Raw genomic sequence first — 16191 nt, forward strand, 5'->3', positions numbered from 1 at the left:
TCCCGGGCCCTTCAGTCCCTGAGCAGTCTACTCCTGTGTCTGTCACCACATCTTGTCTTTTCCCCTCATTGCACTTATTGCAGTTTATATGTATGCTACTTCTAGTTGTTCATTTCTGTCTCCCCTACCAGGCTGTAAATGAGGGCAGAAACCTTGTTTGTTTTATTCATCATCACGTACCAAGTGCTTGGCACATAGTGGGTCTTCAGTAAATGTTTGTTGAATAAAAGAGGGAAGAAGGCAAGCCAACCTTAGCTGCAATCCTACCTTTTGATAAAATGTTCCTTTTGACAATATACACAGATTATTATGTGTACTTTGTTTTTCCATGTGTTTTGCTTTTATCTGCTGGCATTTTTAGCTCCTTGAAGACATTTCATGTGTGAGATAACTTCCTTCACATCTCCCATGGTCCCTAGCAAAATGCTAGGCCTGTAGTAGTCAAGGTGCTCAATAAATATTTGTTTTGTGAGTTGGGTGGTTGGAAGCCTTGCTGCCAAGTCCTGCCTTTGGGTCGACATAGGATGGAAGTATTTGAGTGAGATAACCTTTCCACTCCCACTGCCAGGATTTTGTATTGCCATCAGGTGCCAAATAAATGCTCATATTTATTACTGTTGTGTGCTCAATATCTGTTTCTGTAGATACTCAGTCCTCTGAAGTCCACAGATTTTGTTTCCTTAGCCCCTTACAGTGCAGCCTTCCTCACCACCTCACAAGGCACACCCAGACCTGAAAACCCCTTCTTATTTTGCTGCCATGGTCCTGTAAATATATGCAAGTGTGGGTCCATCTCAGTTGGCCTAGTCCTGGGATTTCTCATAGATGAAATGGAAGTCATTAGCAACCAGTGCTGGTTCTTGGTTACTTAGACTATGAGATGTAGGCTGCCATAACAGATTGGGCTGGAATAGAAGAATGGGAGAGTGAAGGTAGTAAAATTCCATTTCTTACCTGGTTGCATTTAAGGTCTTCTAGAGTGGGCATAGATTGTAGGAGAATTCTAGTGCAGCGTAGAAGAGATCAAAGCAATGAATTTGTGTAAGTTGGGATATTTTGAGGGTGCGTTGTATCTAAAGGATATGCCTGAGAGGTTAAGTGCAGGTGCAGATGGGCCATGGAAGTTTGCAAGAGATGGAATGTTCTGTAGGTATTTTCTACAGAAGTTTTAGTAGGAAACAAAACTTTTTTTTTTATTTTTTTAAATACGGGGTTTCACCATGTCAGCCAGGCTGGTCTTTAACTCCTGTCCTCAAGCGATCAGCTCGCTTTGGCCTCCCAAAGTGCTAGGATTATAGGTATGAGCCACCACACCCAGCCAGAAAGAAAACTCTTTTGTTTGGTAGGAAACAGCTGTGGGAGCTGGAAACATTGTTGAGTGATAGAAGGGAATGGCTGTCTAGGAAGAGCAGAAGGGGACCGAGGTGAGCTGAAGCACCTCGGCAAATAGAGCAGAATTTGGTACAGAATGCTGGAGACAAAAGGGCGTGAAAAATGGACTGAAACTGGTTGATTGTACTGCAAGAAAAACAACCGTGGGAGAGCCTCAAGGGAGGGATACAAAATCTAGGACAGGCGAAGAAATTATGGAAATAGTGGGAGTAAGATAAATACCCATTTTCAGGATAGGAAGGCTTTTCAGAGGTGTGATAATGTTTGAGAATTACAGAGCAGTATCTCTGAACTGGATTCCGTGTCCTCCCCGCCCCCCAACCCCCTTGCCCTTGAATAAGGGTGTGAGGTTGAATTTCACAGCTCTGCTCCCTTCTGCTTACCTCTGCCAGAGGATTCTCTTCTAAAATTATCCCCCTCCCAGAGCTGGGGGCTGCCCTCTGCTGCCCTCCTCCATCCTGTTTCCTCTAATGGGGAAAGGAAAACAGGAAGAAAGAAAAACTGTAATATCAGACCAAAGCTGATTTTTTTTTTTTAATTTTTAAAATTTTGTTCTATAAAATAGAGATGAGGTCTCACTATGTTGTCCATGCTGGTCTCAAACACCTGGGTTCAAGTGATCCTCCTGTCTCGGCCTCCCAGAGTACTGGGATCACAGACATGAGCCACCACACCCAATCAAAGCTGTGATATTATGAATGGTGCCGGGCTGGCCGGGCACAGTGGCTCGTGCCTGTAATCCCAGCACTTTGGGAAGCTGAGGCAGGTGGATCACCTGGGCTCAAGAGTCCGAGACCAGCCTGAGCAACATGGCAAAGCCCCGTCTCTAAAAAATAAAGAATGGGCCAGGCACAGTAATACACACCTATAGTCCCAGCTACTCAAGAGGCTAAGGAGAGAGGATTGCTTGAGCCCAGGAGTTGAAAACCAGCCTGAGCAACATAGTGAAACCCCATCTAAAAAAAAAAAAAAAAAAATGGGCAGGAGGAAAGGTGTCTAATCTGAGAAGGAGGAAGACAATAATAGCTACAACTGTTCTGAGAGGAGCTTTCCATTTCATCTTCCCCATGCTTCTGGGAAGGAGTCATTTTCCCTTTTGTTTTTGAAACAGTTTTGCTCTTGTCACCCAGGCTGTAGTGCAATGGCGCAATCTCAGCTCACTGCAACCTCTGCCTCCTGGGTTCAAACCATTCTCCTGCCTCAGCCTCCCAAGTAGCTGGGATTACAGGCACTCTCCACCATACCCAGCTAATTTTTGTATTTTTAGTAGAGACGGGGCTTCACCATGTTGCCCGTGCTGGTCTCGAACTCCTGAGCTCAGGTGATTCACCCGCCTGAGCCTCCCAAAGTGCTGGGATTACAGGCGTGAACCACTGCGCCTGTCCACAAATGTAGCTTTAATGGTATGGACTCTAGAATTCAGTAGATCTGATTTTGAGTGCTGGGTCTGCCTTTGAAGATATTGGAGACCTTGATCAAGGTAGCTAACACAGCCCCTATTTCCCTTATTTAAAAATTAGGAATATTGCGTCTACCTTCCAATGTCCCCATGAGGATTAAATGTGACGATGCATGTAAATCACATGATGTTAATGCATAAAAATGCTTGATAAATGTTAACTCACAGAATGAGCTTCAGTTTAATATGAGTAAACGGTTCTTACTATTAGTCAAACACTATAGCACATTTTTGTTTTGTTTTGTTTGAGACAGAGTCTGTGTCGCAAGGCTGGAGTGCAGTGGCGTGATAGCTCACTGCAATCTCCGCCTCCTGGGTTCAAGTGATTCTCCTACCTCAGCCTCCTGAGTAGCTGGGATTGCAAGCACATGCCACCACGCCCAGCTGATTTTTGTATTTTTAGTAGAGACGGGATTTCACCATGTTGGCCAGGATGGTCTGGATCTCTTGACCTCGTTATCCACCTGCCTCGGCCTCCCAAAGTGCTGGGATTACAGGCGTGATCCACCGCGCCCAGCCTATAGCATGTTTTTTGCATGCGTTATTTTATCTTCTTAACCCTCTAGTTACTGCCTTTCTGAGGAAACAGGTCAGAATGTGAAACCGAAGCTGTCAGTTTGAGCATATGCTAACAACAGCCTTGCTTCTGTGACTTATTCTGGCATGAAGGATTTTTCCTCCTCACTTTTTTTTGGGCTGTAAGATTCCTCCCATTGGGCTGGGGGAATGAAACTGAGACCCAAAACCTTATTCCATCTTAAGTCATAATTAGGTAGGAGTTTGGGGAAAAAATGTATCATGTTTGAAAAGCCAGAAGGGGGAGAAAGAGACCTGTCGAATACTACAGGGAAAGCCTGAGTGCAGAGGATGGGAAAGGACTAAGGTTGCTCAAAGAATAAGGAGGCTGGCTGGGCGCAGTGGCTCACACCTGTAATCCCAGCACTTTGGGAGGCTAAGGCGGGTGGATCACGAGGTCAGGAGATTGAGACCATCCTGGCTAACACGGTGAAATCCTGTCTCTACTAAAAATACAAAAAATTAACTGGGCGTGGTGGCGGGCGCCTGTAGTCCCAGCTACTCGGGAGGCTGAGGCAGGAGAATGGCATGACCCGGGAAGTGGAGCTTGCAGTGAGCAGAGATCATGCCACTGCACTCCAGCCTGGGTGACAGAGCGAGACTCCGTCTCAAAAAAAAAAAAAAAAAAAAAAAGAATGAGGCAAGACACAATAAAGAGGAGAGGAGACATGACCACCAGTGGAGTGCACTACAGACAAAGTGTCTTCAGAGGAAGCTGTAGCTTAGCTGAAATTTCAGAAAGTAGGTGGCCATGGGTTCCACGGCTGCCTGATACGCAGAGGGAAAATGATGACTGAAAACACCTTTAAAGAGCGTAAGGGTTTTACTGCCCAGTATGTTGGGGAGGCCAGACTGGAAGACGTGAGATTCTGAAAACAAGGGTGTAGCCTGGAAAGAAAATGCATTCACCTATACCCAACACAAAACTTCTCCTCCATGTATCCTGTATGGCAACTTTGGACAATTTTCTTTCAAATAGCAATTCCATAAGCCTATGGACTTTTAAACTTTTTGTATAATGGACCCTAGGATGATCTATTTAAAACCCCAAAAGAGGCCGGGTGCAGTGGCTCACGCCTGTAATCCCAACAACTTTGGGAGGCCAAGGTGGGCAGATCACCTGAGGTCAGGCGTTCAGGACCAGCCTGGCCAACATGGTGAAACCCATCTCTACAAAAATACAAAAATTAGCCGGGCATGACGATGAGTGCCTGTAATCCCAGCTACTCGGGAGGCTGAGGTGAGAGAATTGCTTGAACCCAGGAGGAGGAGGTTGCACTGAGCAGAGATCGTGCCACTGCACTCCAGCCTGGGTGACAGTGAGACTCCATCTCAAAAAATAAGTAAATAAAATAAACCCCGACAGAATATCTATCATTTATGCATGCTTATGAATTTGCTTCCACATTCAGGAGCTTCATAGGAATTCCCGGAAGCCCATCTTTGTGCCTCCAAATAAGAACCTAAGCTTCTAGGCCCAGCGGAGTGATGGAGTGAGGAGTGGGCATGGTTTACATTTTCTTTTCTTGTTCTCTTGCAGGGATTTAAACCCATGGGATTTCAACTATTCCTAATTTCAAACACAGGATATTTACTCTCAAACCCTTGTCCTCCAGCACTGGCAGCCTGTAGATGTCTTTGACCCTCCTAATTTCAGAATCTGGTTTTAAGAATTGCACTTGGTGCTTTCCTTCTAGACCACACACTTCCACTCAGCTTGGCTGGATGTGAGTACTTTCCTCACTCCACTGGTCTCTGCCTTCAAATCTCAGAGTCCATGACTAGGCTGCTCTGTTTTACGGACCTGCCTTTCTCAGAAATAGTAAGAAAATCATAATTGCATCTCATATTTGCTGCTTATATTTATCAAGTTCCGACAGCAACTGATTACCTTCAGGAGAGCTATACTCCACAAACAGGGGAGAATCTTTTATCTGAAGCCCTCCAAGGAATACAATGTTACCTTGGCACTCTATTTTTTTTTTTTCTTCATGCAACAATGTGTTTTGTTATGTCTGCGGTTTTAAAATTATTTCTTGAATCTCTCCATACACAGGCAAAAATAAGTGTGCTGTTTAACATACTGGAACTTGCCTAACTTAATCATTGCCTAGAGAAGGGAAAATTATCCCCAAAACGTGGTTAACCAGGAGGCCGGTGCATCTGCTGACCTCCAAGAACATGGAGATGAACTTGATAGACAGACTGTCCACCATCTGAACCTTTATTCACCACCATTCTATAACCCTTATTCAGGCCCAAATCAGCAGCAAATTTCTTTCCAACAATCATTAAGTGTCCAAGAAGACTTTCGTCATCATCTTCTGCTGCAGAAATCTGGGATCTATGATTCTTGGGTATCACCAGAAAATGTGTTGGTGCTTGAGGGGGAATGTCGTGGAAAGCAAGGCACCGGTCATCCTCAAAAATGATTTTGGCTGGGATTTCCTTGCAGATATCTTCCCGAAGATCGTGTTGCCACCAGGCCGAGTGACCTGAGCTTTGGCGATCTCACCTGCCATCTCAGCCTCTCTCCCATGCAGCAGCCAGGGTAGAGGCGCGGAGGGAGGGCGGAACCCATGGATTCTATTTTCTTTATTAAGAAAGTAATCCTTTCTGCTCATACCAGTCCCATAGATGTCTGTCCTTACTTTCTGCCTGCAGAAAAGGTGGGTATCATCACAGAATCTTTAGTTTCTCAATTCACTTGTAATTTTTTGGAGAGATTTATAGGCCTTGAGGTTTGTAGGACTGTTGTTAGAGCAGATTTTTTTTAAGCTATATTGGTGTATAATTGACAAATAGAAATTATACATATTTAAGGTGTACTGTGGCTGACTGCCACAACTACTACTTGAGACCATGATTACAGCAGTTACTACTGTTACCACTTGAAACCGTCATTATGACTAAACAAAGGGACGAATGTAGAAATGAAAACTTAAGACAAAAGAAACTGTTTTAAGGAAAGGCAACATGGAGAAGAGAACTCCCTGCTTCTGGTGAGCAAAGGTAGCCCCCCCAAACTTCTCAGCCCTTGATATTTACTGGGTAACAAGAACAAGGAGGAGGTAATGATTGGTCAGCTGCTTAATTGATCACAGGTTCATATTGTTACTGACAGGCTTCAATTGTGCCTAATCATAAGAAACATTTGTGCGGCCTCCAACAGTGTACAACTTGATGTGTTGATATATGTATACATTGTGAAATGATCACAATCAAGCCGGTTACCGTATCCATCACCTCGCATAGTTGCTGTGGGAGTGGAGGGAGGTGAGAGCGTTCGAGATCTACCCTCTTAGCAAATTTCAAGTATGTGGTATTACTACCTATAGTCACCATGTACATTAGATATCCAGGACTTTCTCATCTTGTATAACTGAACCTTTGTATCCTTTGACCAAATGTCCCCATTCTCCCATCCCCTACTCCAGCCCAGCCCCTGGCAACTACCCTCTACTTTCTGCTTCTATGAGTTTGACTGTTTTAGATTCCACATACAAGTGCAATCATGCAGTATTTTTCTTTTTGCGTCTGCAATGTTTTGACTTAGCATAATGTCATGTTTTGACTTAGCATAATGTCATGTTTTGACTTAGCATAATGTCCTCCAAGTTCATCTATGTTGTCACAAATGGTAGAATTTTCTTCTTTGTCAGGGCTGAATAGTATTCCATTATATATATTTATGTACACATGACATTTTCTTTATTCATCTGTTAGTGGACACTTAGGTTCTTTCCGTTTCTAGGCTATTGTGAATAATGCTGCAATGAACATGGGAGTGCAGATACTTCTTTAAGATACTGATTTCCTTTCCTTTCGATATATGGGAGTTGCTGAGTCATATGGCAGTTCTGATTTTACCTTTTGAGGAACTTTTGTACTGTTTCGTAATGACTATACCGGTTTATGTTCCCACCCACAGTGCACAAGGGTTCCCTTTTCTCTGCATTCTCGCCAACATTTATCTCATCTTTTTATTCATTTATTATTTTGAGACATAATCTCACTCTGTCAGCCAGGATGGAGTGCAGTAGTGGCTTCCCAGCTCACTGCAGCCTCCACCTCCTGGGCCTGAGTGATCCTCTTGTCTCAGCCTCCCAAGTAGCTGGGACTACAGGCATGCACCATCATGCCTGGCTAATTTTTGTATTTTTTATAGAGATGCAGTCTCCCCATGTTGCCAGGCTGGTCTCTAACTGCTGGGCTCAAGCATTCTGCCCGTCTTGGTCGCCCACAGTGCTGGGATTGTAAGCATGAGCCCTCTCACCTGGCTATTTCTTGCTTTTTTGATGATAGCCATCCTAATAGGTATGAGGTGATATTGCATTATGATTTTGATTTGTATTTTCCTGATGATTAATGATGTTGAGGCCCTAGAAAAAGTACTTTTAATGATATTGGCTTCCCTCTTGCTTTGGGTGGTTCCATTTAGCCTAGGTCGAAATCACATTGTAGACCAGATGTTTGCTGTCCCTGCCCTTCAGTCCCTAAACTTGGACTGTCCTGGGACCGACCCCACTTGGTAATGGATCCTAAACTTCACTTCGGCCCAGTTCATAACTTTTCTCCTATAGTGACGAGTTCATAGGGAAGATATGTCATAGGAAAATTGGTTTTATAATGTGATGCCAGAAAGAAAAGTTTGTCCTTGGCCAAAAAGTATTTATTGACCTGAAAAGGGAAGAATAGCAGAGAGCACTTCCCCATCATCTTTCATGTTTGTCGGGCTTGTCGTGAGAAGCCCTCACTCCTTTGCCACCTCTCCCTTCCCTGTGCCTCTTGTCTACTTTCGATTCTCCCCTGCTATCTCCCCTGTAATCTATCTGATGGAGCCAGTGTGGGCGCTCCACAGTCCAAATGGAAGCTCAGTCCCTCCAGGTTAGCAGCGTGGCTGACACCTAACAGTCTGGGATGTGGGAGAAATTCTAGAACCCAAGTCTATTACCGACCCCCGACTTCCCACTTCCCATAAGCGTTCCACACCCAGCGGGTGATAAGGATGGGATCAGGGGATGCCCCCAAGCTGTTATTAGCAGCCTCTGGCAGACAGGAGGGCAAAGAGCTGGAGAAGAACGCTGGACATGGGATGGGCTGGCAGAGCTGGCCAGACAGAACCCTGGGTGGACACAGAGTTGGGAACAAGCCAGCCAGGAGAGGTGGCAGAGAGGCACCAGTTACTCTCCCAGGTGAGTTAACGCCCCAGTGTTTCCAGATCTTCGAGTCACTTCATCTTTATCCAGCACCCACCCCTCACCTTCCACATCCTGAAGAAGAGAGATGGGCAGCTGGAGGGCTTCCATGCAGATCCGGCTCTACACATAGGTTTGAGAGCATACTCAGCAGTTTCTCATCCAGATCCAGGCGATATTTATAGAGGGACCAGTGACATGGAGCTGGAAGTCTACTACTGGTGACTAAGGAGGGGGACAATGCCACTGGCTCAGCAGAGGGAATCCCCTGTGGGGCTGTCCCTCAGGTCCTCATCCCAACCCCCACCCCCGCACTGCACTCACACCTGCTTCGACCCCAAGCAGATCAGATGTGGCAGTGGGGGATCATGTGATGGAGAAGGGGCTATAAATAGCTGGAGGTGGGCATGCTGCCCCAGACGCCTTGGGGACAGCAAGAGCAGAGGCTTAAGGAGCTACACTGGGGGAAGGACAGGGGCAAGCAGGCCAAGGCCTGGCCGGGGCTCGGGGGGAGGGAACATGGAGCAATCCCGGTCACAGCAGCGTGGGGGTGAACAAAGCTGGTGGGGGAGTGACCCCCAGTACCAGTATATGCCCTTTGAACACTGCACCAGCTACGGACTGCCCTCTGAGAACGGGGGCCTCCAGCACAGGCTCCGGAAGGATGCAGGCCCCCGCCACAACGTCCACCCCACACAGGTAAAGTGCTATAAGGGGAGAGGGGAGCCACGGATGAGGGGAGACAGTGGTGCCAGAGACTGGTGAAAATTAGGAATTGGGTAAAAAGAGGGAGCAGTGTCACATTTTTTTAACTTAAAAAACAAGTACATGGTAATGTGTTCAAAATATGAAAATCTTTGGAAATCTGGGCTCACCTAAATATGCACTTAGAGAGAAATGCATGCACTTTCATACAACCTTTACCAACAGAGTACCCGAATCTTATGGGGAAACAGCAGAGCCTCACATGCACGAATAGCTCGTGCTTACATAACCTACGTGGAGTGGATTGCGTAGGAGCCCACACTGCAGTGTGCTGGGAGCTGTCTCCTACACCCTCACCCACAGGCAGACACTGCCAGATTTCTGCCTCTGTGACCCTCTGCAGAATACACAAACACACGAATCTTTCTGTGAAAGGCAGAAGAAAGGAACTGGACAAGTGTAGAAAACAGACTGAATTGCGTATCAGTGATCAAAGATCTACCAACGTCAAAATGAGCAGAGATGTAATCAAGCTTTTAGGTGGCAAGATGATCAAGTAAGAACCTATTAAGTGTTAGGCACCTGAAAAAGTGCAGAGATGTGATCCCAGCAACAGAAGTATGCAGACTAATTAGGAGTGTTTAGGGATGAGCAGCCTCCTGCTGTGGGATTGGTGGGATATGACCACCAAGGAAAGGGGGAATGGGGATGGGCACAACTAAAGGAAAGGTTGTGAAATTGTCATGGAAAAAGATAGGTCATGGCTAATAAGTAAGTATGCCTCTCCCTCCAAAGAATGCAGAGAACAACAGAGGATAGAATTTGTCCAGAGGACAGGTGGCCAGAACTTTCTTTTTTTTTTTTTTTTTTTTTTGTTTTGAGACAGTCTATCACTCTGTCTCCCAGGCTGGAGTACAGTGGTGCTATCTGGACTCACTGCGACCTCTGCCTCCTGGGTTCAAGCAACTCTCTTTCCTCAGCCTCCTGAGTAGCTGGGATTACAGGCACCTGCCACCATGCCTGGCAAATTTTTGTACTTTTAGTAGAGACAGGTTTTTGCCATGCTGGCCAGGCTGGTCTCGAACTCCTGACCTCAGGTAATTCACTCACCTTGGCCTCCCAATGTGCTGGAATTACAACTGTGAGCCACTGCGCCCCGTCTGGTCATAACTTAAAATACTTTTTTTATTTAATTAATTAATTTTTTAATAGGGAGCCTACAGTTCCTTTAGGTTTAGGGCTGGGAAGCTGAGGCATGAGCTGTGCAGGGGATCTCAACATTGGGGGTCAAAAGGATCTGCTCTCAGTCTCTGACCAACCCCCAGGAGTATTTGCAAAGGCAGCACCAGGGACCCAGTAGAGAACAGGGACATACAGGTCAGTGTAGGCTGGTATCGAGCATTGGGAAGGTTCCCTGGAGATAGCGGGGTCTGACTAGGCCTTTGAACACCATTTGGGATCAGTAGGGGGGAAGACCCCTCCCCCGGCCCTGTGCTCTCACTGATGTACATGGTCGTATCTGGGTGGGATGACAACTTGAGTAACAGTGCCATTATGGCACTTCCTGGTGACAGTGAGGAGACTGGCCAGGGGAGCATGAAGCCTCGTGTTGGGAAGCTATGGTTAGTTTGGGGAGTAAAATTGAGCTGTTTTCTACAGGTCTCAAAAGCAAACAAGAGTTTGGATTAGTTTTTCTTTGTTTCATTTTTATTATGGAAAATTCAGACTTACACAAAAACAGAATGGTATAGTGAAGCCCCAAGAACCCCCCAGTTATCAATGTTTTGTCACTATTGTTACATCTGTTCTCCCCTTCCCCACCCTCATCCCTCTACACACTGTGGAACACTTTTGTTTGTTTGTTTGTTTTTCTTTGAGATGGAGTTTCGCTCTTGTTGCCCAGGCTAGAGTTGCAATGGCGCGATCTCAGCTCACCGCAACCTCCGCCTCCCGGGTTCAAGCGATTCTCCTGCCTCCGCCTCCTGAGTAGGTGAGATTACAGGCATGCGCCACCATGCCTGGCTAAGTTTTGTTTTTTTAGTAGAGACGGGGTTTCTCCATGTTGGTCAGGCTGATCTCGAACTCCTGACCTCAGGTGACCTGCCCGCCTCAGGCTCCTAAAGTGCTGGGATTACAGGCGTGAGCCACCGAGCCTGGCTTACACGGTGGAATACTTTTTAACAAATCCCAGACATTGTATCACTTGTAGACTTGAGTTTTGACTTCTCCCTGGCCCTCCCCTCACCCTGCCCTGGTGTGGTGGTTAGCATGGGACCAGCTAGAACAGATCTGGCCCTTGAAGTGTTTTCCCAGCCCAGGTATGATGATATGAAGCAAGCCCCTTCCTCGTCTCCACCGGCCTGGGGCCTCGAGGAGCTGAGACAGCCTCAGCTGTCTGACTTCCAGTGGGAAGTATCTTCTCTCTCTGGGTCCCAGGTAGGGTTTGGAAGGAAACACTGCCTTCCTCGGTCACTAACCCAGAAGACAAACAGCCATGAGCAGGGTAATTCGTGCGTGTGCCTGTTCAGGACTGCGACGTAAAATGCTGCTCATATTGTGAAATCAGATCTCTTCTACTCAGGCTCTCCCAGAATCCAGCAACATGGCCTGGACTGACCCTGGCCCCAGAGGACGGTTAGTGCAGTGGGAGTGGGGCAGGCTAAAAGCAGTTTGAGCTGTTGCATACTCCACACAGACAGACACACGTGCTCTGTCTCGGGATGGAAGTGGAGGGCCACCAGATCTGAGGAAGCTGCTCTGCCCCCTTCACATGTAGGGCAGGTGGGGGTCTAATTATCTGGCTGTAGGAAGAAGTAGATTGACCTGCCTTTTCGAGCTAGTTCCTGTGTGTGCATACAAGCGCTGGGAGATGAGGTAGGTGGGCTTGAAGCTTGACAGAGGACCTGAGGCGCCTCAGGTAAGGCTAGACACACCAAGGCAAAGTGCAACCAAGACTGCCCTGATAACCCAGTCTGTCCTCACCATTCATATTAGGAGGAAAGTTAATGCAGGTGGTCTGGGGAAATTGTGGGACATACAGAAAGCAGTGACACAAAACACCTGATTGATATGGGCTGCTGGGTTCAGCACAGTCCTGTACCTCTGCTTCAAAGCAGAAACTGGCCTCCTTTATAAAGGTTACCTTGGATCAAGGTGAGTACAGGTTGGAGAATGGGTGGAGAGAAGGTAGGATGAATGGACAAGGGAAAGGGTGGGAAATGTGGAAATGGAGGGTGGAGACTAGAGGGCAGGGATGACCACAAAGTCACCCTGCATGCAGTCAACTCCCAGAATTCAAAAAAGCTGCTGCTCTTTTCTTCTGTGAGTCTGTCTGCTGCCCTCTGTCTATTATTTTTTTTTTTACTCTTCAACAAGGCAGACACTGATCATTCTCTCTCTGTCCAGATTTATGGCCATCACAAAGAACAATTCTCAGACAGGGAGCGGGACATAGGGATGCCCAAGAAGACGGGCTCCAGTTCTACTGTGGACAGCAAGGATGAGGATCACTATTCCAAATGTCAAGGTGATGGGGACTGAGGAACAAATAAATCTGGAGTAGAAAGAGGTATAGGGATTAGGAGAATAACTTGGTCATCCCGTTGCACATACGTACTCTTTTCCCTGCTACAAAAACTCTACCTTTTTTTTTTTTTTTTTTTAAGAGACAGGGTCTCACTCTGTCATTCAGACTGAAGTGCAGTGGAGTGACCATAGCTCACTGCAGCCTAGAACTCCTGGGCTCAAGTGATCCTCCTGCCTCAGCCTCTCCAGTAACTAAAACTATAAGCACATGCCACCATGCCCAGCTAATTTTAAAACCTTTTTTGTAGAGATGCTGAGGCTGGTCTTGAACTCCTGGCATCAAGCAATCCTCCCGCCTTAGCCTCCCAAAGTCCTGGGATTAGAGGTGTGAGCCACCATGCTTGGCCCCTCTAAGTATTAAGGAAAAGGCACCCCTCTCCACCTCCTTTGCACTTTGCCTATTCCCTGTTATTCCTCCCACAACTTCAAGAAATGAGTTTTAGAAAGGAATTCAAATATTCATGGGGAATTGGACTTTGTTGCCTTTTGCCGGGGCCAGAGCAGCGATCAGCAGAGGGGTAATGAGAAACTCAGTGCGTAAGATGTATGGACCCTGAGGACCCAAAGCTTGCCCTCCCATCTTGGGTCTAGCACCCAAAGTAGTGACTGGTTAGCTGTTCTCTCTCTCTCTCTCTCTCTCTCTCTCTCTCTTTCTTTCTCTCTCTCTCTCTATATATATATTTTTTTGTTGTTGTTGTTGTTGTTGTTGTTTTTGTTTTTTTTCCCCTCATCTCTTCCTAGATTGTGCCCGCCGCCTGGGACAGGTGGTGAGAAGAAAGTTAGGGGAAGACTGGATCTTTCTGGTGCTTCTGGGACTGCTGATGGCTCTGGTCAGCTGGTGCATGGACTACGTCAGTGCCAAAAGCCTTCAGGGTAGGTTTAACCTGGACCTTTGCTCACAGCTGTTTCTGGAGTTTCTACCTAGGGTAAGCAGGGTGTGTTATGGGAAACGAATGTTGCACCGAGAGGGATCAGGTGGGACTCCAGGCCCAGAAAAGACCAGACCTAGCCCTGCTCCACTTCTTACGCCCCTCCACTCACTGCCATCCAAACAGTGGATGCCCTCTAATAGGGTAACCAACTTGCCCCAGTTTCCCAGGGACTTTCCCAGTTTCAGCACTGAACATCCTGAATCCCAGGAAGCCCCTTGGTTCTGGGCACACCAGGTGGTTGGTCACACCCAGTCCTCCAGCCCTTCAAGGGCCAGATCTGTTCTAGCTGGTCCCATGCTAACCACCACACCAGGGCAGGGTGAGGGGAAGGCAAGGGAGAAGTCAAAACTCCAGTGGGATTCATGACACAGCCACCAACTACCAACTGGAACAGGCCACATCACCTCCCATAACTCAGGCTTCCCATGTGTCAAATGACAGCAGCACCATCTTGGAAGGGGCACACAGAATGAGCACGGCCCGAGAACACGCCAGGCACACTTCCTGGTGCTGTGGACACAGCTGCTCAGCCACGCTCTGCCTAACCCCAGGCATGTGTCTCCGCAGCCTACAAGTGGTCCTACGCGCAGATGCGGCCCAGCCTTCCTCTGCAGTTCCTGGTCTGGGTCACCTTCCCACTCGCCCTCATCCTCTTCAGCGCCCTCTTCTGCCACCTCATCTCTCCCCAGGCTGTTGGTGAGAACTTGCCACCAGACTCAGCCTGAGCTGGGTGGCCTGAGAGGGGCCCTGTCTGTCTCCCCCACCATCCAGCCCCACCCACAGTCCGGTGCTGCCTGGCCCCATCCTCCCCACCACTGCCTCTTCAGCCCTCTCCAATTCCCATTCCCATATTCTGAACAGTCATCTCCCTTTTAACCTCCACCTTGACTCTGCACATAATCTTTCTATGCTTTTAGGCTCTGGAATCCCTGAAATGAAGACAATACTTCGTGGGGTTGTCCTGAAGGAATACCTCACAATAAAAGCCTTTGTGGCCAAGGTTGTCGCCCTGACTGCGGGCCTGGGCAGTGGCATCCCCGTGGGGAAAGAGGTAGGTCTGGCATGACAGAAGCAAGAGCTGGGAAGGGCCCTCAGGAGCCAGGGTGGCACCAACTCTAGAGGGAGCTCTGGGAGTGGAAGAGGATCAGAGGGACAGGACCAAGGCCAGGGCCAGGGGACACTAGGAAGGGGAAATGCTTTGGAAGGTCCTCCACCTGGGGTCCAATGACAAAAACCGCACAGCCTGGGGAGCTTGGAGCAGGCTCTCAGCCTGGACACCCCTGACATTTGGGGCTGGATAACTCTGTGCTGTCGGAGGCTTTTCTGCGCAGTGGAGGGGACTTAGCAGCATTGCTGGCCTCTGACCCTTCCTAGATGCCCAGCAGCATCCCCGAGTTGTGACACCAGCATGTCCTCAGACATTGCCATATGGACCCTGGGGGACAAAATCTCCCCTGGTTGAGAACACTGTCTTAGAGATCACCCAGACCAGTTCCTTTGCTTGAATCTGAGAAAACCAGGACTGAGAATGAGGCTGTGCTATTTTCAAGGTTGCTCAGTAGGGTGCAGCCTCCTTCTGTTCTCTGCTGGTGTGCACCTTTGCCCCCTACTGCCATATTCCACCCAGCAGCCAGAGGCATCTTTTAAAAATGGGATCAGCCTCATCTGACCCCTGGTCAAAAACTTCTTAAGGCTTTCCATGCCTCTTAAAATAAAATTGAAAGTTTTTTTGTTGTTGTTGTTGAGACAGTGTCTAGCTCGCTTGCCCAAGCTGGAGTGCAGTGGTGCAATCTCGGCTCACTGCAACCTCCACCTCCCAGGTTCAAGCGATTCTCCCGCCTCAGCCTCCTGAGTAGCTGGGACTACAGGCAAAAGCCAACGCATCCGGCTAATTTTTATATTTTTAGTAGAGATAGGGTTTCACCATATTGGTCAGGCTGGTCTCAAACTCCTGACCTCAGGTGACCGCCCGCCTTGGCCTTGCAAAGTGCTGGGATTACAGGTATGCGCCACCACGCCCCGGCCTAATCGGAGCTTCTTACATGGCCTTCGAGACTGTGAACTCCGGCTGCTCCTCTCTCCAGGCCTCTGCCCCCGCTTCCCTGTGTTTGGCTCACAGGTTTCCTTTCTGTCCCTCAGTCACTCTGCCCTGGGCCCCTCAGGGCCCCTGTGTGCTGTTTTCCCAGCCTGGAACATTCTTCCTCCTGACATCTGCGTGGCTCCCTCCCGCCTATCATTCAGAGCCCTGCTTGAGGGAGGCTCCTCAGGCTCTTTCCTCTAAACACGTGCCCTCCCACCGTCCGCCACCCTTGCTCTCTGGAGAGGAGAAATACACTGGTTTCTC

At 47.9% G+C, this 16191-nt stretch overlaps 1 protein-coding gene and 1 pseudogene across 1 annotated transcript in view; one reads left to right on the forward strand and one right to left on the reverse strand.

Annotated features, from left to right (window-relative positions):
* Positions 1 to 5562: 5562 nt before the first annotated feature.
* Positions 5563 to 6000, reverse strand: LOC105546623 (annotated as a pseudogene).
* A 3144-nt stretch (positions 6001 to 9144) lies between these two features.
* The window catches only part of CLCN1 (chloride channel, voltage-sensitive 1), a 37182-nt gene continuing 30135 nt past the window's right edge, over positions 9145 to 16191 (forward strand). Inside the window, exons 1-5 of the mRNA XM_011989941.1 lie at positions 9145 to 9324; positions 12736 to 12856; positions 13657 to 13788; positions 14415 to 14543; positions 14765 to 14898. Of these exons, the coding sequence (XP_011845331.1) occupies positions 9145 to 9324; positions 12736 to 12856; positions 13657 to 13788; positions 14415 to 14543; positions 14765 to 14898 (696 nt within the window). The remainder of the gene's footprint in view (positions 9325 to 12735; positions 12857 to 13656; positions 13789 to 14414; positions 14544 to 14764; positions 14899 to 16191) is intronic.

Source organism: Mandrillus leucophaeus, unplaced genomic scaffold (assembly GCF_000951045.1).
Source record: "Mandrillus leucophaeus isolate KB7577 unplaced genomic scaffold, Mleu.le_1.0 Scaffold365, whole genome shotgun sequence".
Lineage (NCBI taxonomy): Eukaryota > Metazoa > Chordata > Mammalia > Primates > Cercopithecidae > Mandrillus > Mandrillus leucophaeus.